Genomic DNA, 26,413 nt, shown 5'->3' with positions numbered 1-26,413 from the left:
TCCCATACGTGTGTGTGTATACTTACAATACATACATATGTGTGTGTTTATGTATTTAACGGTGCTAATCAATTTTGAGCAGGTCACGTGACTGGTCATGCGGACTCTAAAATCATATCAGATTTTTAAAAATTCTTGATATATGCAGATGTTATACAGATTTTCTTACCAGTGTAATAATGTTATACTGAAGAAATAACCATCCTGCAGGCTTCAGAGGACGAGGTCAGCAATATTTCCCACCGTGGCTTGGGGGAAAAGGATAGTTTTGTCTCCTTTTGTGTTCAAATTAACGCACAGTGCATTTTTGTGTCTAAGTAGCTGTTGACTAAAAGACTTTGTAGTGTAAAGGGTGTTATACAAACTTGTAATGGTGTGCTTCAAACAAATGCTAGACCCTTTCACCTTTGTCGTATATTACAAAGCTGTTAAATATGTAGTTTGCATTAACTTTGAACATGTTGAAGTATGTAGCATGTGTTTTTAACTCAGACGAAGATTCTGACTGCACAGGCTGTGTCCTAGCCAGTTGTGGTTTATTTGTGCAGAAACACAAATGTGAATTGCACTCTTGTCACCAGAATATTGTGTAAGTTCAGTGATCTCTAAACAGCTCAGAAGTAATACTTGAACTTCATTTGAGTAGCACAAAGTTTACATAGCCCCCCTTTTAAATGTTAATTAGTTCCATTTATGTTTTCCGTTTTCAGATGCAACTGGGTATTTTTTTCCTCTTGGAAAATAGTACGTATTTTACTTTGGTATGTAGCAAAAGGCTTCCATTTCTGGAAGGGTTTTTTTGTTCTTAGAAAAGGTCAGCCAGGTACCAGATTCTAGAAGAACAATTGCCCCTCCCCCCCCCCAATTAAGTGGCCTTCTGACTGCACGAGAATATGTGCTACTGCCCTGCCCGCTCCAGTCTCCGGTGTGATTGATGGAGGAAGTGCAAGGCTTGCTCTTTACCCGCCCCCCCCCCCCCGCCGCCCCGCCGCCCCACTTAAGGCAGTTATAAGAGTTTCAGTCCAGAGCATACAGCCCCAGTGTGCAGCACACCGGAAGTTTGTATACTGGCCTCTGTTCATGTCTTCAAATGTGCAGGAAATCCGAAACTGTCATCTGGAATAGGCTCCATCTCTTGTGTGTGTTAGATCAAACCAAAGAAGCCCCCAGCCATGCCCAAATGCTGCTCCAAAAGCCTGCCTTCCAGTCCTTACAAAAACCTTGCAGGATTACATGTGTTAACTTTTTTATTTTTGTACAGTTTCTAAGTGATTTTTGCTAGTGATGTTAAATTGAATTAAGTTTATTTGAGGGGTGTGAGCACCTCCTCCATTTAAATAAACTGGTGACTTTCCTTTTATTTTATAAAAGCAGAAACCCGTTGTGTGCCTCTCGATTTAAGGGTTTCTGATTACATTATTCTTAAGACCAGCATTGATCCTTTATATACAAAGATATGTTTTCCTTGTTTTTTATTACTGTTTCAGAAGAAAATAAACCTTTTATTTTGCTCTGGACCCAGTAACTGCGCTGGTACATAGACGCACTGAGAAAACAAACTTTTGTAACCACCTCTGACTGTTTTTGTATATGAAAGTTGATTACTTTTGAAATATTTGGATCTAGTTTCTAAGTTATTTTTGTGTTTTATATGTTCCCCAAAATTACTTTGAATCGGTCACCAGCATAATGAATTCTTGGTGATGCAGTGGTTGGACTTGTAATGAGCAAAGCTACCTGGAGTAGCTCTTCTCCTCGTCCCTTTCTTAGTACCCTGTTTTTTGATTACAGTAAGACATCACAGATTACCTGAAACCCCTTCAAGTATAACTAGATCCTCCTTCCTTCCACATTTAATTGCTTAATAGTTTGAAGAAACTATTGGAAATGGGCATTTTATATGACATGTATGGCTTTAAAATATTACAAATGAAGAAAAAGAAAAATGGGAAGGTTTATGTGGGTCTGTAAGGTATGGCTGTGGAAAGATATTGTAGTAGTTTTGACACTATTGTTGTTATTACCTTTAAAATCATTTACCCAATAAAATGTTAAAACTGAGTTACCATTTGTGGTCTCTTTCTTTAACCGGCCTCATCAGAGGATTTGGGCCTCATGGGTACTTCTTACTAAAAGCTAACAAATAGTTGAAGCCTTTGAAATAATACACTTAGGGACTGATACGGGTTTCTTTCCAAACTGGCACTTGGGAAACCTCATCTGCTTACGGTTGCTCCCTACCGTATGATTTACCTATGTCATTCTTTTACCCAGCCGTGAATCCTGGCCTTTATTGGGCACCCTACCCTGGCCACGGAGCTGAGGCAAGCAGCAGACTTGAATTCCAGCGGCGGCATGGCTATACTTTACTTAAGCCCGCTCCAAATTTCTTCCAGATCAGTGTATTAGTGGGTGTTTCCCTTTGTGAGCTGGTAGGGGCAGCAGCAGTGCCATCCAGCACAATCATCTGGTGAGGTGGGAAGGCTTTCTTCTGCCGTCAAGGCTTTGCCGTTTTCTCAGTACAGGACAGAAACTAAACATGCCCAAGATGTGGCCGCTCGGAGCTTGTCCACACTCCTCGTACACACGCTGGGCACATCACACACGTAAACGTATTTCCAGTTTTCCAGTTCCAGAGTGGTATGAGATGAACCCTATTCGCCACTTGAGCTTGGGGAAAATGTCTTGAGTGAGTTTCGGGCAAGGCAACTAGTGCTACTGCCTTCCGAGGGCCAGATGGGAGCCTGCTTCAAGCAAGGGATCTCTCGGTGTGCTACCTCTATCAGCTGTTGGCCTTAGCTCTTCCTCTATGGAAAGGCCATCAGGGACATTGCTGACATACCTCTGGCTCTTTGTAAATCATTTGCTGTCTCAGTTCCATCATGCATATTTCAGGATTAATTTCTAATGAATATATGCAGGACAATTTTCTGTTACGTTGCCCCAAAACCCCACACCCCATGTGAATTTGATGACACGTGCTCATGTCAATCACAGCGGCTAAAAACAGCCATCTCGGCTCTAGAGGACTATTGTGGTTTGGACTAGTGCTCCATTAAGGCAGCCATCTGCTCAGGGCCAGTTTCATCATTCATGTTTAATGGTACACAGGATTTTTTAATGATTTAGACGATATTAATAGGTTCAGGTAGAATGAAGTAATTTAATGAGCCCACAGCATTCTCTTTTTATAGCATTAGTGGTTAACTCAGTGGTCTGGACAGATTTCAACTTCAGGAATCACACTCCACCTACCTAAATTCTCCCCAGAGTTTCAGCATTTCCTCTTTAGACTTCATGCCCCACTGGGCACCTTTTAAATTGCTCCACTGCTTCAGAGGGCAAGTGTGACTGTGTGAGTTGCGGCAGTTCCTCTCTGCTGATGGAAAGTACTGTCATATCCGAGGGGTACCATCACTGTGAGCTGGGGGGAAGTCTGCTGTGAGGAAACCACACCTGGTCTCAGAGCTGCCAGTCAGGAGCGCTCAGTGAATGACTGCCATTCAGAGAATGGCTTCTCCCACTTTCTGCAGCTCTGACCGCATGAGCCGAGACAAGTGCGAGTTTGGACCAAGCTCTGATGGCTTCCCATCTGTCTGCCCAGGCTTTTCACCGGCCAGAGGAATAGCTGAATGGGAGGACGCAACTGAGCCAGGCCCTGGGTATACTGCTTTGGCTGCTATATTCAGCGGCCTTCCTTGATCCCTTTAGCGCATGGTACAATCCCCTGTTCCGAACCCCCCAGCCTGTTGGAAGAAATCTTTTTAAGAATCGGGGGAAAAAACTGCCTTAGGGTCCAAGCCAGTTGGACCCTCCTCATCCCAAGAACTTGGTTATAACCATGTTTAAAATGACACTTAATATATTATGTCCCGAGTCGATGGACTGTGTATCTCAAATGGTTTCAATGGACCCACCCAGAGGGCTGGTGAGCGCATACGCGTTATATGAAGAAACACTGACCTGCACTTGCAGATTTCCATCATGACGGATGATCTCACATTAGCTCGACAGAGGTTAGATGTAGGATGCACTAAGTCTGGAGCGCGCGCTGGGCGGCGGCTGCGTTACGTGCCTCCGTGCTCACAACTGCCCTGGCGTCCTTGAGTTCCTGCTCCCACTCTAAAAGGATGCAGCCAAGTCACAAGGGGCGGGTAATTTGTTTAGCCTTTAGTCTCCCTCCATGCTGGAAGAACCTCTTTGCTTTTTCATCAGAATCTTAGCTGCTACCTCATTAAGTTACAAGTACGAGACTAAAAACGGTATTTCACTGTTATAAAGTACGAATGCATACCAGTTACTTATAAAGTTAATGAGAACGACGAGGCTGTTTGGGTGACTATAAAAATTTGTAATTGGGGTGACAGATGACAGTTATAGTCTCAGCGCTCCATTGATTTCTATATTGTTTTGGCTGTACAGCAGCAAGAAGGTCCTGATTTGCAAAGAGAAAGAGGTGGTATCTTAATATAGTTTTATGAAAGTGAGTACCTATTGGCCTAAATTATAAAACCCCGGTGCAGTCACAACCTTCTGAACCAGGCCTGACAAGGGAGGCCTGCAAGAAGTTCAGGCAGGAGAAGCATCAGGCCTGAGGTTTGAACAGAATGTGTCAACTTGATGGTTCCTGCTGACCCACTGGGTGGTCTTCAATTGCCATTCTGAATGTAACACATTAGATGTTTTGGTTAGGTGTTTTGGTTTTGTTTGTTTTTTTCAGTTTTTATTACAGTGTTTAAATATTATACATTTAAACACACACACGTTTTTTGAATCAAATGTTTATGGAAACTTCGATCAGTTCCAACAGAATGCCGGGTCCCGGTCCCGCGGGACAATCTGAAAACCACTGCTGCTGCCCCAACGTGCCCAGTTATTTTGAGAGCCTTTGGCAAAGCACCATTTCATCTCCTTTTCCATTTGGCCTTTTCCTCCCAAATGTCAGGCTCAACATGATCCATCAATATTTACTGAGTGCCCGCCCCCCACCCCCACCCCCCTGCCCAGAGGCACGGCACCGTGCTTGGTTTCAGAATAAAGATAGTATCATTTTGTAAGACAAATTAACAGTTCACTCTGAGCTGAGAGTTGTGAGTGGCACACGAGTTTGGTCTAGCTGGCAAAAGTCATTCAGACTGGGGCCCAGGTGACATTGGGCTGGATTTATAGTGTTTCCCTTAAATGGCTCCCACCTCAGAGTGGCATTAATGAGCAGGGTTGTAGCGGCCCTGTTGGGAAATGGCATTTCTTTGGCCCTCCAACGTGTTAGCAGCAGAGACCACCCAGAAACTGGGCACGGTCATGGTTCCTTGAGCGGAGGAGAGGATTTGTTCCCACAGTGAGGCTATCTTGCTCCCTAGCAGGAATGCCACGGTGGTTGGGAGAGAAATTATCAATACATGACCGTATAAGAGACAGGTCTGTGTACCTGCAGAGTGGCATTTGGTGGCTCAAAGTTTCGTTTTTTTTACTGCAGATCTGCCCTCTGAAAGGTATCAGGCCCTTCCCATGACCAGGAGAGAGAGAGCAGCACAGAGAGAAACTAGGCTGTTTGCTCTACGAGGCTGCCCTGAGGCCTGAAGAAAGGTTATAGTATGCTGACTAATGGAAAAATCCATTCATGAGGCAGGAGGAGAGATAAGATAGTGAGGGTAACCCACCCAGAGAGGGAAATCAGAGTCACCTTCTGAATCACCCGCTACATAGAAAGGGCAGGAAGGCGATATTAAATTTGGATATTATAAAACAGGAAACGCAACTGGTACACAATAGAATGTTTAAATCACATTTTAACTGACAGGAAGCTGCGGAGAGTCGCAGTCATTGCCTGAACACCAGGCAGATTTGAAACTAGGAGCTGCTATCGTCACTTTTCATCGAAGTAGCATTTCCACCCCACCATATTCTGGAATGATCCAACGTTAGCGTATGTGTCAACATGTGTAAGTGGATTTGCGTGCGTCAGCACAGGAGACGGGCTGGCCGGACCGTTGGATGGGGCAATCAAAGTCCCCACTCGCACACAGCCTGGCAGGGTAGAAAGGGGGGTCTTGGATTGGAAAGAGCGGAAAACCCCCATCCTGTTTGAAGGACAGTACTAGTGTGAGTAACGCAAACGTTTCCCTAAACTTTCTCTACTTAAACATTCACATGAATTCCAGGAACTCTGCATGGAGATATTGCCGCCCCGCTGGCACAGGCCTCAGCAATGGCCCCTTTCCCAGAATTATTGTGGGGGGCAGTGGTGGGTGGCCATAGTGACCTCTGTACGTGAAGCCATGCCCCTCAGTGCCTAGCCTATGTGGTCCATGGTGCTCATGAATCATGGGGTTGAGAAGAGGAACACGGGGTTAATCCAGTCGTTCAAATAGGCTGGGACTGCTCCTGCAGGGTACGTTGGGCCCCTCCTCCCCGCTTTGGGTTTGTACCACTCCAGAAGAATCTGTGGCCTTGGAGAAGATCAAATAGAAATTGCTAACGGTCAGCCCTAGGCTGGGAAAGTGCAGGCAACACGTTTGCTCTTGGGAAGGTTACCCAGTGAGTCCTGTGAGCAGGGTGCACAGTGCACTTGAGAGTTAAAAAGAAATTCCTTTCTTTTCACCTCCTTTTGTTGACTTTTTTTTAATTGCGGTGAAATCCACATGACACAGTTAACCACCTGAAAGCACACAGTTCAGTGGTATTTAGTGTATTCGCAATGTTGTGCAAACACCGGCTCTCTCTAGTTTTAAAATTTTTTCATCACTCCATAAAACGCTCCGTCTCTATTAAGAGGTCACTCCCCATTCTCCTTCGGCCATCACCTAAGTAACCTCTAGTCTTCTGTCTCTCTGAATTTGCTTATTCTGGACATATATAAATGGAGCCATACAACGTGTGACCTTTTGTCACTATCTTCTTTTACTTAGCATAATGTTTTCGAGGTTAATCCAAGTTGTTGCCTGTTTCAGTACTTCGTTTCTTTTGATGGCTGAGTAATATCTCATTGTACATACAGACCACAATTTGTTTATCCATTCGTCCACTGATGGACATTTGGGCTGTTTCAATCATTTGGCTCTTAAAAATAAAGCTGCTACAAACACGTGTGTCTAAGTTTCTGTGTGGACATTATGTTTTCATTTCTCTTGGGTAGATACTTAAGGATGGAATCGCCAGGTCATATGGTAATTCTACGTTAAGCTTTTTGAGAAACAAACCGTTTTCCACAGTGGCTGTACCATTTTACATTCCCACCAGTATGAAGGTTCCAATTTCTCCGCATCCTCACCAATACCTGTTATTATCTGTCTTTCTGATTACAGCCACTCTAGTGGGTATGAAGTAGTATATCATTGTGGTTTTGATTTGCATTTCCTTAATGACCAGTGATGTTGAACACCTTTTCATGTGCTTATTGGTCATTTGTGTATGTTCTTTGGAGAAATGTCTATTCGAGTCCTTCGCCCAATTTGTAATTGTGTTGTCTTTAAGAGTTTTTCATGTATTCAGGATGTTAAACCCTTATCGGATATATGATTTGAAAATATTTTCTCCCATTTTGTAGGTTGTCTTTTTCACATTCTTGATAGTGCCCTTTGGTGGACAAAATTTTTTAAATTTTTATAAAGTCCAATTTATCTATTTTTAATTTAATTAATTTTAATTTTGTTGCTAATGTTTTTGGTGACAAATCTGTGGCTCCATTGCCAAATCCTATGTCATGAAGATTTATCCCTATGTTTTCTTCTAACAATTTTAGCCCTTATATTTAGGTTGTTCGTCTATTTTGAGTTAATTTTCCTATATGGTGGTGTACTCCAATGGTTGATTTTCTTATGTTGAACCACCCTTGCATTCCTGGGGTAAATCCCGCTTGGTCATGGTGTATAATCCTCTCAATGTGTCATTGGATTTGGTTTGCTGGTATTTTGTTGAGGATTTTTGTGTCTGTATTCATAAGGATACTGGTCTGTGGTTTTCTTGTGGTATCTTTGCTTGCTTTGGTATCAGGGTAATGTTGGCCTTATAGAATGTGTCAGGAAGGGTTCCTTCCCCTTCTATTGTTTGAAAGAGTTTGTATAGGATGAGTGTTAAAGCTTTAAATGTTTGGTAGAATTCACCAATGAGGCCTGGTTTTTTTTTTTTCTTTTTTTTAAGTTGGGAGGTTTTTGATTACTGATTCAATCATCTCTTTACTTGTTCTAGATCTGTTCATGTTTTCTATTTCTTCTTGAGTCAGTTTTGGTAATTTCCATGTTTCTAGGAACTTTTCCATTTCATCAAGACTAATTTGTTGGCATACAACTGCTTATAGTATTCTCTTATAATCCTTTAAATTTTTGTAAGGTTGGTGGTAACATCCTTGCTTTCATTTCCAATTTTAGTTATGTCTGTTTTTTCTTAATGAGTCTAGCTAAAGATTTGTCAATTTCGTTGATCTTTTTAAAGAACCAACTATTGGTTTCATTGATTCTATTTTTTTTTCTATTCTCTATTTCACTTAACTCTGCTCCAACCTTTATTATTTCTTTCCTTCTGTTGGCTTTAGGTGTAGTTTGTTCCTTTTTCTAGTTCCTCAAGGTGTAAAGTTAGGATGTTGATTTCAGAGATCCCTTTTTAATACAGGTGTTTAAAGCTATAAACTTAACTCTGACCACTGCTCTCACTGTATCCCAAAGGTTTGGTACGTTGGGGAGATTGGGATTGACATATACGCACTACTATATATAAAATAGATAACTAATAAGGACCTGCTGTAAGGGAACTCTACGCAATACTCTGTAATGACCTACATGGGAACAGAATCTAGGAAACAGTGGATATGTATAACTAATTCACTTTGCTGTACAGCAGAAACTAACACAACGTCGTAAATCCACTATACTCTGATAAAAATTAATAAAAAATAAAAAAAGCATATCGCAAGAAATATATGCAGGAAAAAAATTTAAATGGTACACTGTATTTCCCTTTTCATTCATCCCGAAGCATTTTCTAATCTCCCTAGTGATTTCTTCTTTAGCCCATTGGTTAAGTGTGTTGTTCGATTTCCACATACTTGCAATATTATCAGTTTTCCTTCTGTTTTTGATTTCTAGCTTTATTCCATTTGGTCAAAGAAGATACTTTGTTTAATTCCAATCTTTAAAAATTTAGTGATAATTGTTTTATGGCCTAAAATATGATCTATCCTGCAGAATGTTCCAGGTACACTTGAGAAGAATGTGTGTTCTGCTCTTGTTGGGTAGAGTGCTCTGTATATGTCTTTTAGGTCTAACTGGTTTATAGTGTTGTTCAAGTCTTCTATTTCTTACATATGTATTGTCTAAGTGCTTTATCCGTTATTTAAAGTGGGATATAGAAGTCTCCACCTATTATTGTAGAACTGCCTGTTTCTCTTTTCAATTCTGTCAATGTTTCCTTCATATCTTACGGAGCTCTGTTGTTTGGTGTGTATATGTATATATTTGTTATAGCTTCTTGATGAACTGATCCTTTTATCAATTTTATTTGTCTCTGGGTCTAAATTGAGTCTCTTGTAAGCAGCATATAGTTAGATCATGTCTTTTCAAAATTCATTTTGCCAGTATCTGTCTTGTAATTGGTGAGTTTAACCCATTTACATGTAAAGTGATTACTGATAATGGAGAATTTTTTTCCTGCCATTGTGCTATTTGTTTTCTACATGTCATATCTCTTTTTTTCCTCAATTCCTCCAGTACAGCTTTCATTTGTGTTTGATGAACTATTTTCTAGTGTACCATGTTGATTCCCTCTTCATTTCCTTTTCTGTATCTTTTATTTTCTTAGTGGTTACCATGGCGATAGAGTTAACATCCTAAATTTATAACAATCTAGTTTGATCAACTTTTTCTTTTCCTTTTAAATAGACTATAATTTGAGAGCAGTTTTAGGTTCACAGCAAAGTTGAGCAGAAAGTACAGAGAACACCCATATACTGCCTGCCCCACCTCCTCTGCCTCAGACACACACAGCCTCTCCTACTATCAGCATCCCGCACCAGGGTGGTACCTTGGCTGCAACTGACGAACCTACATTGATACCAAAGTCCAGAGTTTACATTAGGGTTCACTCTTTTTTTTTTTTTTTTTTTTTTTTTTTTTGCGGTACGCAGGCCTCTCACTGTTGTGGCCTCTCCCGTTGCGGAGCACAGGCTCCGGACGCGCAGGCTCAGCGGCCATGGCTCACAGGCCCAGCCGCTCCACGGCATGTGGGATCTTCCCGGACCGGGGCACGAACCCGTGTCCCCTGCATCGGCAGGCGGACTCTCAGCCACTGCGCCACCAGGGAAGCCCTAGGGTTCACTCTTGATGCCGTAAATTCTATGGGTTTTGACGAATGTCTAATGAAATGTATCTACCATTATAGTATCATACAGAGTAGTTTCACTGTCCTAAAAATCCTCTGTGCTTCACATATTCATCCCTCCCCCCAACTCCTCCTGGTAACCACTGATCTGGATCACCCCTTTTTAACAATTATAATAGCCAATATTTATGGACTGCTTACTGCACAAAAAGGACCAGGTTATACACTTTTCAACAGCCTTATGAATTTTCGATTTTACAGACTCTAGATCAAAGAAGTTATCAGTTACCCAAGGCCACGTAGCTACAAAGTGGCAGAGCCAGGATTCAGACTGTGTTTTTCAGGCTCCAGAGACAGCTTTCCATCGTTCACTCTGCTGTGTTAATGAAGATGAAGATGATGGTGACAGTGGTGGTGGCAGTAGTGGTGGAAATGGTAGTAATGATGGCATCTAACATTTATGGAAGTAGTGCTTACAGTGTGCCAGGCACCGTGCCAAGTGTCTTATCTATTCACTCTTCACACCTGCTCTGTGAAGTCGTTATTATATTTATTATTATTATTGCCATTTTATAGACGAGCAAACTGAGGCTCAGGTTAGATAGCAATCTCCCTCAAATGCACAGAACCTACTAAGTAGAGGCTAGTGACTGTGACTGAAGACTTCGTTTTGCCTATCCGCCATCTCTCTCTAGGGCTGAAGATGGCAAAAACATAGGACAAGGTCTTTCCCAGAAAATTGGCTGGCTTGGTCTTTGAAGTTCAAAACCCAGGGACTTAGACTTGACGTTCCTGGGCTCTTTCTTTTCCAAGGACGCGTGAGGTCTGACAGCACTGCTCTCCCGTGGGCAGGGCAGACTCTCCCCTTGGCTGTCCAGCCTTAGTTATTGTCTTTCTTGTCACAGGAGGACTGACCCCAGGCTTCTGGGTACACAACCAGGGCTCAGAAATAGCCCCCTAATCGGCCTCATCAGCTTTGAAGGAGGCCGCTGCAGGAGGGGCCTAAGTAGGCCAACACTTTAACCCAGTTACATGAGGGCGGCTGTAATCCGGGCTGATCATGTCTTGCTAAGCTCCCTCGGGGGGTGGTGCGGGACGGGAATGTCCCAAAACTGCTTCCTGTGCCCAAGTATCCCTGGATCTCACTGCAGACACCCCTTTCCCTTCTGGAAGAGCCTGGCCTCAAGGCTACAAGGGCCGAGCTTAATTAGAGTGGCCGCCAGGACTTGAGGGAAGGTTGGTGGCAATTTCCAACCACAGTGAACGTGCATGGCTTAGGCTACCCTAGGTGCTGCTTTTCCCCGAAAGGCCCACCGCCTAACTCTTGTTCCACCTTGTTAGACGAGGTGAGGAAGTCATCGTCTCCCTCTGCGTGGGCCAGACAGCCACTTACATCAACCCAGGGAGCTCAGGACAGGCTGCGCTCCCTTCCCCTGCCCCAGCCCTACCAGCTCATCTCTGGCAATGAGCAGCCCCGGGAGCTCCCCAGGGCAGCAGGCTAAGCCTTCTGGCCAGGCTCTGGTTGGGAAATAAAGAAACCAGAGCTGCCGGGGGCAGCTGGCCTGGCTCGTGCGGCTCCCTCCCTGTCAGTTGGCACGGTGGGCTTCCCTGCGCAGGTGCACTCGGCTTCCTTTCTCTCACGTCCCACGGAACATCTGCCCCAAGAGACAGCCCAACAAAGGGGGCTCCCTCTGGTCAGGAAGCAGAAAGCTCGCCTGGCCTGGGTGGATGCCGGCAGGGAAGAAAGAGAGGATGGAGTGTTAGAAGGAGACTACATGCTAAAAGTTTAGAAGTTTTTTCGAACGGCTGTTCTCTACCAGGAGGGTGACTCTCGTGGAGAAGAGGAAGAATCGAAGTTAACAATGACAGCCCTTCAGTGACTCTAAGATACCTCAGATTGGAAGATGTCTGTTATTTTATGTACTGCTGAAAAAGAAAAAAATAAGTTGCCGATTCAATTGTCATGCCACTGACTGGTAAGGTGCCTCTCAAATTTGGAGATTTTTTTTAACACCTTTGTTGGAGGAGAATTGCTTTACAGTGGTGTGTTAGTTTCTGCTTTAGAACAAAGTGAATCAGCTATGCATATACGTACATCCCCATATCTCCTCCCTCTTGCGTCTCCCTCCCACCCTCGCTATCCAAATTTGGAGATATTAAAATCTTCTTTAAAAAGTGTCTTAGAGTCAATGAAATACAGAAAAATGCCTTAAATCTGAGGTTAGCACCTCTCTCACACACCTCGACCACACAGGGTACAGGAAGGCGCAGCGTGTGAGTGTAGTCAAAACCCCGACCAACTCCTGTGCTCGGAGAACAAGCCTAGTAACCACGCTCTCTGGAAATAGGACCCCCTTACATTGGATAGGACTTCGCAGTTTATAAAGCCCTCTCACACCCATTTATCTCACTGGATGTCTCCCACTGCCCCGGAGTTCAGAGAGGTCTGACTTTGTCAAGCACACCTGGGACCTAAGAGCGGACGGAGAGCTGGGACCACGGGCCCCAGCTGCTGAGTCCTACCGCAAGGCTTTTCCAACGACTACAGGACCACTATCTCAGAGAGGGTAGAGACAGACTAGTGAGGGTGGAATTAAGTGGCTTTTAAACCCTCTTCCCAATGAAACTATTTACACAGCCTCAGTGTACAAAGTGGAATAAAATTGGAGTTGTTTTGGGTGAAGCAAGGGGAAAGGCTGGAACCTCATCCACTCTGCACCACCAGCCCTGCAGGTCCTCAAGTTGGCTGCCATCCAAGCCATCCCGTTGGAAACCCATGGAAACCCACGATGGCGACCCTACCAGCAACAAATCCCTCTGTACCTGCCGCCCTTGCACGGAAGGAGGCCCTTCCACCTCCCTCCTCACCCTAAGGAGACCTGGCTGGTTTATAGCTCAGACACCTCCCCAGACTCCCTGAAGCTCTGAGGAACAATCTGGAGTAAGGGGCCTTCAACTCTCTTGGTAACATTCTTTTCTCAAAGCTGGACTTAGCTATTATTCTTCATACCTTTGGGTATGTCTTAAAATTTTCATGAACAAACGGCACTTGGTGTAGATGGGCACGTCAAAGAGATGACTTCCAACCTGGAAGCTTAAAGTCAAAACAAAATCAAGCAGGAAGTTTGCTTTGAATTATGAGCTGGGGTGAGGCCTGGGCACTGAGTCTTTGTAAAGCTCCTCAGGTGATTCTAATATGCAGGAAAATTTACAAGCCCCTGTATCAGCGGCATCCTGTCATCTCCAACACTCTGGAAATCTGAGGGAGGCCCCTCCATTCTCAGAGGGAGAAAAACTGGAGAGCCCAGGGTCTTTCTAAAAATGTAAGGAGACTGGGGACTCTTGGCGACTAGGGAAGGAGCAGCTGAAGGGACAGTACAGCAGGCAGCATCTCTTACTGGTCCCTGGATGGAGAGGGAAGCGGGAGGGGAAAGGCGGCGGAGACCAGGGAGAACCAGCGGCTGGAGCAGTGGTACAGCTGGGGATGGGTCGTTGGAAAGGAGAAAGCCGACGCGGCCCATGCTATTGGCTCTGTCGCCTATGAGAGCTTTGTTAAGGAAGCATCTACCCTCCTTGCTATGACCTGCTGTGTAGTGAGACTCCGAGGCCACCGGCCGGCTGCGATGCAGGCAGAGCCCCACTGAAGCTAGGAAGTCAGCTGTGGAGGGCAGAGCCCTTCGGGTCATCCATCAGCAACAGGAGTAGCCTTCGCTACTGCCTTCCTGGGAGATGCTTCAGCCCCTCCGTCGCACAGCTCAGACACCCCAGATATGCAGTGGAGATGCTAGGCGAACGCTGACTGGGAGAGAGGCAGGTACAGGCAGTAACAGAGACTCCTTGACTTTGGACTAGGCCAGCCTTACTGGTTGCCAAGGTTAGTAAACCACATGGCCTTTGAGTAAGCCACTGCATTTGTCAGCCTGACATCTGTGGATCTCTGTCCCCCCACTGGCCTTGGCAAACCAGGACAAGGGGAAAACTCACTGGGGGATCAGGTTGTAACCATCAGCTGCTCCCTACGCCTCAGAGGGGGGTAGGTGACACATTCCATGGGCTGGTGGGGCTTTTGCCACGTAAACACCAGCCCTGCCTGTGTGCCCCGGGGAGTGGAAGGGGGACCCTGGAGGGGATAAACAGCTACCAGGGATGCAGAAAAGCAGCTGGCTGCCTCACCCACACCCCGCCCAGAGGTCTAGCGAAGGGGCAGGCGGAACAGATGCTGTCTCTGTTCTCTTTCCTCACAACACGCCTCCTCACCCTGGATCCCAGCTACCCAGGGTCCCGCAGAGAAGGAGGATGGAGGCCCACCGGCTGGAGCTCGAGGTGCCCGGGCCATCAAAGGCACGGGGCCCCATGCAGGAGAACTCAGGGGATGAGCGACAGCTTGTGTGGCCTCCCACCATTTTGCAGGACTCTGGGATAAGAGCATCGTTCACCGAACACCTTCCAAGGACCAGGTCCTGGGCCAGGGGCTAAAGGATGCATCAGACCCCTCTCTGCCCTCAAAGAGCTCAACATCTACAGAGGGAGACAGCGCCCTGATGACTTCCTAGGAGGCCAATGGGGGCCCCGGAGTGAGCACCGGGGAGCCGAGTGGAGGGGTACCTAATGCATACTGGGGCTCAGGGAAGACTGCGTACAGGAGCTGACACTCGAGCTGAGACCTCCGGACAAGCAGGGAGAGCGGGGTAGCCGAGAAAACAGCGCGAAGAACGAGACAAAGCAGCGAGAAACGGCAGGGCACGAACAAGTGGAGCTCAATACGGCTGGGGCAAAGGGTCGGCTATGGATGGGTCTTTGTGGGACGTGAGGGCGAGGAGATGTTTACAAGGCCCCGCGGGAGTGAGGCTGTCAGGTCTCCATTGGAAACTATTGCCTGCAGTAGAGGGTACAGACTGGAGCAGAGACCTTCAGCAGGGGCAGATGCACGAGCCCAGGGGACGGGGGCCTTGGCCTAGGTCTTTCTGAAATGGGAGACACACAGAAAGGCCACGGGACCAACCTGCCGCACGTCCTTCCGGCAGCCTCTCCCCCCAGGGCCAGTCTTTGCCTGGCCCCCTGTAGCCCCATCCCGTTTACTTGTAGGCCTTTCAGCCGTGCTCTGCTCTGCGGCTCACCAGGGTCAGGTCTGCTGGCCACAGAAGAAAAGATGGGCTTGACCCCCTGCCTCGGCAGTCGTGGGGCCCGCCCTCCTCTCTCTCGCCTTCCACCTCACTGCCCGGTTCTCCTCCCGTTCCCCTCAGGCCTGGGGGCCCTGGGCGAGGGTCTGCCCGGTCATGCCAGCACCCAGACAGGCAGCAGAGTCCAGGGGAGAGTGCTGAGCACCGAGGCGCTGGAGCCTCACCAAACTGGCTTCCCAGGCCAGCTCTTCCACTGATTGATTAGATCTGAGCCTCAGCTTTCTCCGTTTCTGCCTGTTCCACAGGGACAGCATGAGCAATCAGCTCGCCGTGTTTTTGAGGGGATTACATCCTGTAATGCATGTGGAGGGACCTAGCACCATGCCTGGCACACGGCTGTAGCTATAGCTTTACTGATGGAGAAGCTGGGGTCACAAGCCAACGAGTGACTTGCCCAAGTTGGTGGTTTTGTGGCCCAGGATGGCAGGGCCCAGCCTCTCCGATAGCCTGGGTGCCCAACTACCGGCCAATGAGGAAATCCACCTGCACTGGGGACCGCTATGCCTAGCTGTGTCCCTTCTAGAAGCAGCCACAGCGGCAAAAGTCTGAGTAGGGCCTCTGTCTGGTGTAAAGGCGGGCTGGGCTGATCACAGTCACCACGGGCTGCTCAGTGGGGAGCCCTGGACAGCCGGGTCCGACTCTTCCCCAGGGGCAGGGTTACCTCCACATGGGACGGTCTGACCTGTGTCAGCCTCGCACCTCTGCTGAACAGAGCCCGCCCTCAGGAAACCTGGGATGAGGGAGCCTGATCACGTCTGATTTTAGAGCTGCCACCCCTAGCTCAGTCCTCCAGCCTGGCTCAGCGCACATGCGGCCCCGCGAGCCCAGCAGATGCCCCCAGCAGACAAGCCCTGCTAAGAGCACAAGGCCTGCTTGGTCCCTGGCAGCACTAGTGGAAGCAGGCAGCAGCATGGGGGGATTCGAGGCCGCACGTCCGGCCACGCGACTCCCAGGGCAGAGCTGTGCTGAGTGCGCCAGCTGCCCCTTGGTGGTCCTCCACGGCCTGGACGACCATCGGCCCCTTTTGTCTACTTTTCAAAGCAGAAGCCCTACTGAGAGGGTTCTGAGAAGCAAGGCCAAGACTCCTGGGTTCTCATAAACCTTTTAATAGCAGTAAATGAAGGAAACATTTAACAGTGAGTCCCATGGTGAGGGTTCCTTTTCATTCAAGGATCTTCAACAACAGAAACACCTCAGACTAAAATTCAGAGTGCTAAGTACACAAATTAATGACCATTTATTTCCAAAGGTGACTGCAGAAACCACTGTGGTACAATCAAAAGGTTTTACAAAACAGAGAAAACATTACAAAATGCCCCAAGAGGCAAGCAAACTGGTAGGGGCACAGAGCACCCAAGAACCAGCTTGGCAAAAATACTCATTCTGCAGCTGTTTAGGGGAATCACAAAGACCGGTTCTAAAGGGAGCCGCTGCGGGGGCGGGGGCCAGGGAGGGGTGTGCCCAGCGCATAGCAATCCCACCCTGGGAATGAGGAAGGACCGGGGTCGGGGCGACGACAGAGGCACTGCCAATTTCCCGGCAGAAAGAATTACAAGTCGGACTATCTTATTCTCTCTACCACAGTAACACCAATAGAGATGAAGAATTCCTCCAAATACAATACAACACTGACACTGAAAGAAAGCAGGTTTCCAAAACCACAGCTCAGCTTGAAATGACTTTTCTTGTTGTGTTTGTTTCGTGCCACGAGTAGCAAACCAGTGTACAAAAATGTCACAAGAGCAGCAACAAGCGACTAGGTTTTCCTGAGCACAAGTGGCTCACTCTATATACAGAAGAGGAAGGTTCGCTCCCTCTCATGGACCCTACCCACCCCCACCCCCCAGAGGGCGGGGCAGCGTGTGCAGTGAGGACGCCCCTTCCCGGTAGTCCAAGGAGCATGCGAGGGCCTGCAGGACAGACGTCCTCCCTTATGCCTGGCTCCCGATTTACCAAAACCAGCACCGGTGTCTTGTCTTGTAGGGGCCACACTGGCCCTTCTTCTCCCCTCGCCCGCCTCCCCATCTCCCCTTCAGATGACTCGGGATCAACACGTACACATCCATGGAAGTCTTTTTCTGGCCAAGGGAGGGGGAGGAAGGGTCTTCTGCCAGCCTCCCCCTAACACCAGCGCGCAGAGACGTGCTGACAACCTGCTCTCCGTGGGCAGCTGTGCCCGCTCCGCTGAACACTGGGCCCCGACGCCCCACATGCCCTGGCCACGCTGCAAGCAGCTTCTGTGAATGCTGAGAAGTCCCAGGAGAAAGGGAGAAGGTTGACTTCGGGGGACAGAAGCCGTGGCTTCCTCACAAGCTGACAGAGGAACACATCACTGGGCCTCCGGGAAGAAGATAGGCCAGATCATCTTTGGTGTACAGAAGCAAATACCACGGGGAATGGAGAAGAGATGGGGGCCTACAAGCAGGCATGACCATCTGGTATTCTGAGCTGATGTCCCAAGTTGGCCAGCTGAACACACTGATCTCACTGGGCCAATCCTTAGCCAGGGCTACCTGGGGGCTGGAGGGAACACTCCTTTGCCTTCCCGGGGCCATTTTAAAAGAAACTGTCCACTTCCGCAAACACACGGAGCTCTCACATGCTGGCCAATGGCACATGGAAACTTGGCCAGGATGGCTGGGGAAGCCCCTTGGCACCGACAGGAAAGCACAGGGGACGTGCCGGGCAGCCCGGGCCCACTGCTGCAGGGGCCACCCTCCAAGGCAGGCCGCCGAGGGTCTGGCCAGGTAACCTCTCCGCATGGGCCTGGCCCAAGGAAAGAGTCAGGTAGAGACCAATTCAGACGCCCGCTGCTGCCCAACACCTCCAACGCAGGCCATGACTCCCTGTGCAACCTGGGACGGGACTTGCTCTCTGTTCCTTCCCCCTACATGTTTCCGAGCCAACCAGAAGCCCTGTATCTACCCTTCTCATCCCCCTCCCCCAGACAGGTGCACCTGCCTCTGACCTGGCCCAGCCAGGCACGTAGCTTCCACTTTCTTCTTTCCCTCTAAGCAGCTGAAAGCTGCCAGCCAGCGTGGCGAACTTTGAGAGGCACGCCAGTGCAAGGGAAGCTCGAGCTGACTAGCACCCCGCACCAGGCCATGGAGACACGGAGGAAGAGGCCAAGGGGCACTGAGGTCTTGCCTCATCAGCCACGCCTACACGCAGCCAGTGGGCGGGGCGAATCCAGCCCCTCAAGAGCTGCCTCTTCCGGAGGGCAACCCAGGGCTGAGAGGCACTAAGAAAAATTCGGCCAAACCCTCAAAGATGGCAGAAAATGAAGGTCACGCATCTTGAGGAGCTCACGGGTTCCCCCTTCCTGCAACCCCACACCCTGGGGATTGATGACCTCACTGCCAGCGTACCTCTGCAAAGGGATGGGCCCCGCCGTGGTTGCTTCCCTGGGCCTCGCCTTGCTAGGAGAGACTTCTCCATCCTGCTGCCTCCTGTAGGTCCACTTGCTAAAATCATGACCACTGAGTCCCTGAAACTCAATCTAGGTCTGATACAGTAACACCTGAAATATTGAATGGGCCCAGGGCAACTGGGCTGCCTAGAGTGGGAGAGGGAGTGGGGGGGGGCTCATCAGAGGAGGTCCCAGAAATATCTTTTCTGTTATTAAGTAATCTATTCTTAGTAAGAGCCAACAGGGAGCCAGCAAATGGTACCACCTCCTTCTTGAGGTCCATGTATGACTGAGGCTGCCTTGCAACAAAAGGTCTCCCTTTCAGAGCACTTGAACCTCCACCCATGGGGACCTGATTTTTTGGTACCTCCCTTTCAACCCAGACGTGGGCTTTCGGGCTGGGGAGCATGTGATGCCCCCCACCCCCATGCTAAACAATTCATCTCTGAGTCTGGCCGCAGTGACGACACCTGGCCCTAGGGAAACAGCACTGCAGGATCTGTATCTTCCCAAACCTAGGATGCCAAGACATGCTGTAAAACCATGAGACGGATCGACAGGTGTCCCTCCAGAGACAGGCCCTAATTCAAGGATTCTCCGAACTCAAACATCCAAAAGCAAATGGACAGACAAATACACAGAACTCCAAGAGCCAGAAAACCCAACTCTAGCTCATCCTTCCCTGAAGCTGCCTTTAAAAGAGAGAGAGAGAACATTTAAGGGGCACTCAAAATTAAAATGTCGTCTATTATCAACATTAAACTAAAAGCAAGCATATGATTCAAATCACAGTTTTCTCAAGTTACCACGGCTTTTGACTCATTTCTACGCTCACTTCTGATTGGGATATGGGTCAGTTCTCAGCTCTCAAGCAGAATTTACCCAAGGTCCTGCCTAGCATTAGCTGTGGACATTTCAACCTTGCGCACTTTGGATTTGCCATTGCAATAGTGGAATCTAGCCCCTGGGCTGGGTAGCGCCCCACACCTCCCACCTCTGGCAGCATCCTGGAGGGAGTGGCTGGTTGGCCGCTTGCTTTGAGTCATGGGACACCAGTGGGAAGAATCTGGCCAGCTCTCTTTTGGCCATGAGCTGGGAAATCCCTTGGCTCCCGGCTTGCCGCTGGTATAGAAACAAGGCCTCGGTCCCCTTATGGTGAGGGCTGTGCTGGAGACAAAAGGGGACCCCAGCATAAGCCTGGAGGTCCCTGGCAGTGGAGAAATGAAACACAGCCCAATCTCATCGCTTCGATGCCAAAAGAACTACTGCTTGTTGTTCCCTTTCTCCTCAACCAGATGTTGTTAAAGCAGCAACTAGCAGAGTGAAAGCCACTGACTACTGTCTCGCCATTTAAGGCCACGAGGAGCAGGGAGAGAGCGGCAAAGGGAAGGAGGAAACGTGCGGCCCTCGGCACTACAGCCCATACTCCAGCACTACCGCCCAGGCTCCAGCACTACCGCCCAGGCTCCAGCACTACCGCCCAGGCTCCAGGACTACAGCCCAGGCTCCAGGACTACCGCCCAGGCTCCAGAACTACCGCCCAGGCTCCAGCACTACCGCCCAGGCTCCAGCACTACAGCCCTGGCTCCAGGACTACAGCCCAGGCTCCAGGACTACAGCCCATGCTCCAGCACTACCGCCCAGGCTCCAGCACTATCGCCCAGGCTCCAACACTACAGCCCTGGCTCCAGGACTACAGCCCATGCTCCAGCACTACCGCCCAGGCTGCAGCACTACAGCCCAGGCTCCAGGAGCCGTCCTGGGGGAAGAGCCGGGGAAGGAAGAGTGGTGGAAGAAAGGGACAGAGAGGAAGGAAAAAGAAACACACCAAACGTCCTCCTGCCCTCTCCCATGATGTCATCAAGAGCTGGGTGTCCTCCAAGTGGAGTCAGGACTTGTTTCCTCAGGGGCAGAAGAAAAAAAAAACCCCAAAACAAAACAAAACAAAACAACACAAGCACCTTCAGTCTATTTTCTTGGCTGGAAGCCGGAGCAAATCCAGCAGATATTTACACAAGGGCCCAGCCATGTATGAGAACAGGATGACCAGCTTCCCGTGGGTCATGGTCATGAGAGTCTGGTGTCCCGAGGCCCAGATGCGATACCAGGGGCCGTAGAATGGGTCTGAGATGGCCGGACACAGCATGTTGTTCAAATTCACTTCGGTGACCTGCAGGGACAAGGGAGGTAGAGTGAGCGTTCACCATCCTTAGGCTTTCTCTGGCTTCTGCCAGTTCAGCCGTGTCTACCTCATGGGGACTAGACAAGGAGGGATTGTCAAATCCCCACCTGTTCATAGTGGGATCTTTCTCCCCTAGGTTTTCTGAGTGGGTCAAGGCTAGAGCCCTTTGGAGGTGACGGGGGAGGCCGTCCAGTGGAAAAGCTGGTCGGTTTTGCTCAGTCTTGCCTTCCAGTTGGGCCCAGTGCCCGTTGCCATTCCTAAGCATTTACTGGGTGCCTAGACCCGGAGGGGTGTCATGGGATAAAGGCAGTCCGCGGCACGGCCCCTGCCTGCATCAAGGTGGGGTGATCGGTCTACCACGTGTGACCTCAAAACAGACGGTGCTCACCAGCTCTTGCCCACCACGGGATCTGAGGGGTGTACAGGACGGGGGCTGAGTTCTCAGAGAAGATTTCACGAGGGCAGTGACACCTGAATGGACTCATGAAGGATGGATGGGGGTCATGGCGAGAAATGGAGTGAACGGAGCCTTCCCTGTAGGAGGCCCAGAGGTGACACCAAGCACGGTACGTATGGTGACGTGAGCACACCGACTCCTCTGGAATCGAGGAGTCCCAGTGGACAGCAGGTGTGAAGGTCATACTGCTTCCTCCCTAGAGAACAGGAAGCATTCATGCTATTGGCAGGGAGCTCCAACTAGCCCCCAGGCCAACCAGAGCAGAGCAACACGCCGGGATGGGGAAGACAAAATGACTGAGTGCTTCAACAAAGGCGCTGGTGACATCGGTTACACGCCCTAGTCCTGCCAGGTCCACGCGGCTAACGCTACATTAGTGCCGCTCGCACACAAAACCCGGCATGCCGCTCCAGCCTCGAGCACGGCCACGGCCCCTGCCTTCCAAAGCCCTTCAAGCACGTTCTCCTTAAAGACAAGTCCTCACCACCTCTCGGGGTCGGGGTTGCGGGCCTGGGCCGTGTCACGGAGGGTGGAGAGCGCACTGCACTCGAGAATGAGGTGACTCACCCAGAGCAGTGGCAAGGCCAGGACTCGAACTTGGGTCTCCCGACCCCAGCCCCAGCCCCAAGCTCTTGCTACTCACTTCGCCACCACTAGACACACTGCCCACGCACTCAGCAATCCTGGGCTCTGGAAAACTCGACTACTGAACATCCCAGAATGCCACGGGGGTCACCCGACACCACACTTTCACTGGACACACAGCTCAGGGCCCGGTAGTAGACCCAGAATGGACCCGAGGTCAGAAGCCTCCCCCAGGCCCAGGGCCAGGGCTAGCATCCTGCCTCGCATGGGGTCCACAGCAAACCACTTTCCAGCGCAGCTCTCTAGCTCTGATCCAAGCGGCCGTGAGTGAAGGGCCTCCTTGCCTCCCCAGGGGTGAAAGAAACAGGCATTACTGAAGGATTCAGAAAACTCTTCGGAGAGGCCAAGGCTGTGGATCGTAAATCAAGAGCCCAGACACAACACTCTGACAGCCTGGCCTTTGGCATCTTGTATTTTCAAAACAAAACGATACACCAGCGCCAACCAGGATTATCAAGATTTATGAAGAACGCCAAACAGAAGGGATAGAAGGGGATAGAACCAAACTTACCAGGCCCAGGATCTGCAAGACGCTGAAGTGATAAAAGAACATGAGGCCGGTCGAGAGAAGGGCCCAGCGGAAGCTGCTGAGGGGCTCCGGGGTATAAGCGCCTGGGGGGAAAGTGGAGACAGTGAGACAGCGCGTTTGGTGACCCTCTTCTCCTCCCTTGTCCCACGAGGGCGCGGGCGCTGCGGCCACAGCTACCGCCTGCTGTTTACCCCCTTCTGCTGCCCTGCGACGGCCGCTCGAGAGACAGCCCAAACCGATGAGCTGGGTACTCCTATCACCCCTTCCAAAGTCTGTTCTGCCACGTAATGCCGGGGCCATTACAAAGAGGGATTTTTTTTTTTTTTTTTTTTACTGTTATTATAAAAGTAATACAGTCGGCCCTCTGTATTTGCAGGTTCCACATCCACGGGTTCCACTAACCGGATCGGTCCATGGTCAGTTGAACTTGTGGATGCGGAATCCACGGATCCGGACGGCCGACTGTACTACCCCGTTTTCTATAAGGGACTTGGTCAGCCTCGGATTTTGGTACCCGCAGGGGTCCTGGAACCAGTCCCCCTCGGACACTGAGGGATGACTGCACGTGCTCACTAAAGGAAACTTAGAAAATGTTAAAAGGTAGAAATGAGATGGAGGAAACGAAGAAGAACACCCCCAGCGCTCTACTGAATGTGACCACTGCTAGCACGTGCGTGTGTCTCCTTGGTTCCTGTATGCCTTGGGGGCTTCTTTTCTTTCTTCTTTTGATTACTAATCAGAATTTTACTGTATATATAATTGTATAGCCTTCACGTCCACATTTATTTTAATCATTCCCTCATGTTTCTAAAGAGAAACGTCACTGAGCAAGTATGGCATGGTGGTCGAGATGTCACACAGATGTGGTTTCAAACCTGGATTCTACCACTTACTGGCCGTGTGTGACCCTGGAAAAGGTGTTTCAACTCCCTGAACCTCAGCTTACTTGTCTGTAAAATGGGGCTATTTCTGAGAGTTGTTGTGCCATTTCCCAACCATTAGACAACCCTCTCCCCTTGGAACAGCAAGAATGATGTATTTTCCCTCTATCGGCACTCAGGAACTCCTATCCCGGTAGGCTTGGATGTATTCTAGACGCTGCAGAGCAGGGGTGTGGCTTATAGGACGCTACGGGTGCGTGCATCCATGGGGGTGCTCCGGAATGGAAGGAACCTGGAACCCTCTACCTCAAGCAAGTAGGTGGCGACAGGACATCCTGGAGTAGTGTTTTCCCAAGTCAGTCTTTCACAGATTCATCCATTCATTCACCAGTTATTAGGCACCTATCATATTCCAAGCCCTGCGCCAAACTTTGGGGAAAGGAACATAAAGAAGACGGGCTCCCTGCGGCCTCAGATGCGCGATCCGGCAGACGAGGCAGACAAGCCACTAACAATGAGAACCGGTATGATGGGTGTGATGACCCAGGTCTGTGCCGCGCGTTAGGGGAGGACGGAACTCAGCTTGGGGGGCGGGCGGGGAGACTGATTTTTGGTGGAGGGGGCACCGAGCAGAGTCCTAAAGGACAAATGGGACTAAAAGAGAGGCCTAGGCATTCCAGAGCAGCAGCCTGCAGGAAGGCAGACATCCGTGGGAACGAGCCAATTCACAGAACTATGGGGAAGAGTTGAGACCACAGGGGACTCAGAGGTTGGCAGGGCTAGGCTGCTCCCAGCTGGGCCAGGTAGGACCTTAGGAGCCAGGCTGAGGGCTTTGGGCTTCATCTTGTGCCACAGGGTCATGACCCTAGATGCCTCAAACCTCAGGCAGGCAGGTAACTGGGAGCAGGGGGGTGACCAGTCAACAGGGATGCTGGAGATGGGCCAACTGGGAAGCCCAGGCCCCTTCTGAAGAGGTCAGCCGCCACTCAGTTCCACCCCATCATTGCCCTACGGGGACGTGGGCCCAGAGTTGCCAGTGTTTTCACTCTTGCAAGAGAAGCCAGAAATGGGAACTTTCATATGGAATTTCCTGATTTTTAAACGTTGGCAAATCATTCAGATTGTTTTAAGAACGCTCAACGGACCACACGAAACATGTCTTCTTGGATGGCTTTCAGCTCATTGGTGGCCAGCTTCGAGCTCTGCCGCAGAGCCACAGCAAGCGGTGGAGGGGTCTGAAGCGGGAAAGTGATGCGATCAGACGTGCGCTTGAGAAAGATCTGCCTGGCCGGGGTGCGGGGTGTGGGGTGTGGGCTGGAGCAGAGAGCGTCAAGGCGGGGGACTGAGACAGAGACTGCTTCAGGAACCCGATGACAGAGGAGGATGGATAGCTTTGAAGACAACGGCGGTGGCCCTGGGTTCTAGCTTTGCATCACTGGGTGGATGACGCCGTTTACTGAGATGGAGAAGAGAGGAAAAGGCAGATTTGGGACAGAAGGTGGAGAAAGGAGGCCAATGTTAGACATGTTGAAGTTGAGGTGTCCGTGAACTCTGGGAAATGCAGCGTGACGGGTAACAGTGTGGGCACTGGAGCCGGGCAGACACAGGTTCTCAAATCCTGGCTCTTGTCGCTTATCGACCTCAGGGCCTTGGGCAAGCCTCAGTATCTCTTGAACTCAGTTTCCCTCATCTGCAGAATGGGGTGCCGCCGCCTACTTCACAAGGTCGTCGGGTAGATAAGATCATTTAAGCCATGACTGGAGTGCCATATCTGGGATCTAAGAGATGCTGATTATTTTCATTATTATATGAATCACAAACTCAGTGAAAAGGACGGGGCCGAGCATCCATATATAGGTGTCATCAGCACAGGACAGTAACTGAAATCACAGGAGCATATGCAGACCGAGTGAGGAAGAAGGTCAGAGGCAGAACAACAAGGAACACCACGGTGGGGAGTGTCGAGGGAAGGAGAGGAGTGAGATGGGGGTGACGGAAGCCCCCCGGGTCTTCTGGGGGGAGAAGCTCAGGCTTGCTCTGTGAACAAGAGGCAGGCTCACCGCACATCTGAGTCAGACGGCCCTTTGCAGGGACTGGACTCATCCGTCCACTTTGTAGATGGACAAACTGAGGCTGGGAGATGGGCAGTGACACAGCCAAAGTCAACAGCAGAGCACTGGGCTCTCAGACACAATGCCAAAGGACTCACTGCTCAGTGCCCCCGCTGCCACTTGTCACAGACCTCCAGCACACCACGTCGTACCAGCTCTTTGTCTATCTACCGGTCTAGACGAGCGCCTCGGGTCGAGGACTGCGTGGGATTCGTTTCTGTGTTCCTAGCAGATATCTAGCACAGAACTTGGAATGCGCTTATACTGTGTGCACTTTCCTGTCTGCTGGATGAGTGGGAATTGGGTACCATGTTGTCATCCTGACTGCTGGGGACGTAAAGGGGAAGAGGGCACCTGGAGGACCGACAGGTGCTTAGAGCCCTGAGCAGTTTTCCCCAGGTGTCCCTTCCCTCCAGCCTCTGCTTGGCTCCCCCTGGTGGCAGCAGGGCAGTAGTGACAGACCCCATGGGCCTGGTGGTGGCTGCAGGGGGAAAAAAGGACCGGAGGGGGAATATCCTCCGCCAGACTTCAGCAGCCCTCCCCCACCCTCCCCTAAAGCCCCTGAACCCTGTCCTGCCCTATATATGGGGGGAAAGGAACGCCCAGGCACTGCCAAGGGGCTCTCAGTGCTCTCACTGCAACCTCAGGACCATTCATTCTGTGTTACATCACCCGTCCCACGTCGAGACGATTAGTTCTCTGAGGGAG

At 49.7% G+C, this 26,413-nt stretch overlaps 1 protein-coding gene across 3 annotated transcripts in view; it reads right to left on the bottom strand.

Annotated features, from left to right (window-relative positions):
• Positions 1-16,709: 16,709 nt before the first annotated feature.
• TMEM164 (transmembrane protein 164) overlaps positions 16,710-26,413 on the bottom strand; it is a 161,647-nt gene continuing 151,943 nt past the window's right edge. For all 3 annotated transcript variants that reach the window (XM_082681895.1, XM_082681893.1, XM_082681894.1), the window contains 2 exons: positions 22,696-22,796; positions 16,710-21,070 (listed from right to left, as the gene is read on the bottom strand). In XM_082681895.1, the coding sequence (XP_082538021.1) occupies positions 20,864-21,070; positions 22,696-22,796 (308 nt within the window). In that variant the 3' untranslated portion in view covers positions 16,710-20,863. The remainder of the gene's footprint in view (positions 21,071-22,695; positions 22,797-26,413) is intronic.

Source organism: Grampus griseus (assembly GCF_964374135.1).
Source record: "Grampus griseus genome assembly, chromosome: X".
Lineage (NCBI taxonomy): Eukaryota > Metazoa > Chordata > Mammalia > Artiodactyla > Delphinidae > Grampus > Grampus griseus.
Note: the sequence above shows the minus strand (reverse complement) of the source record. Positions and strands in the feature narration are given on the sequence as shown.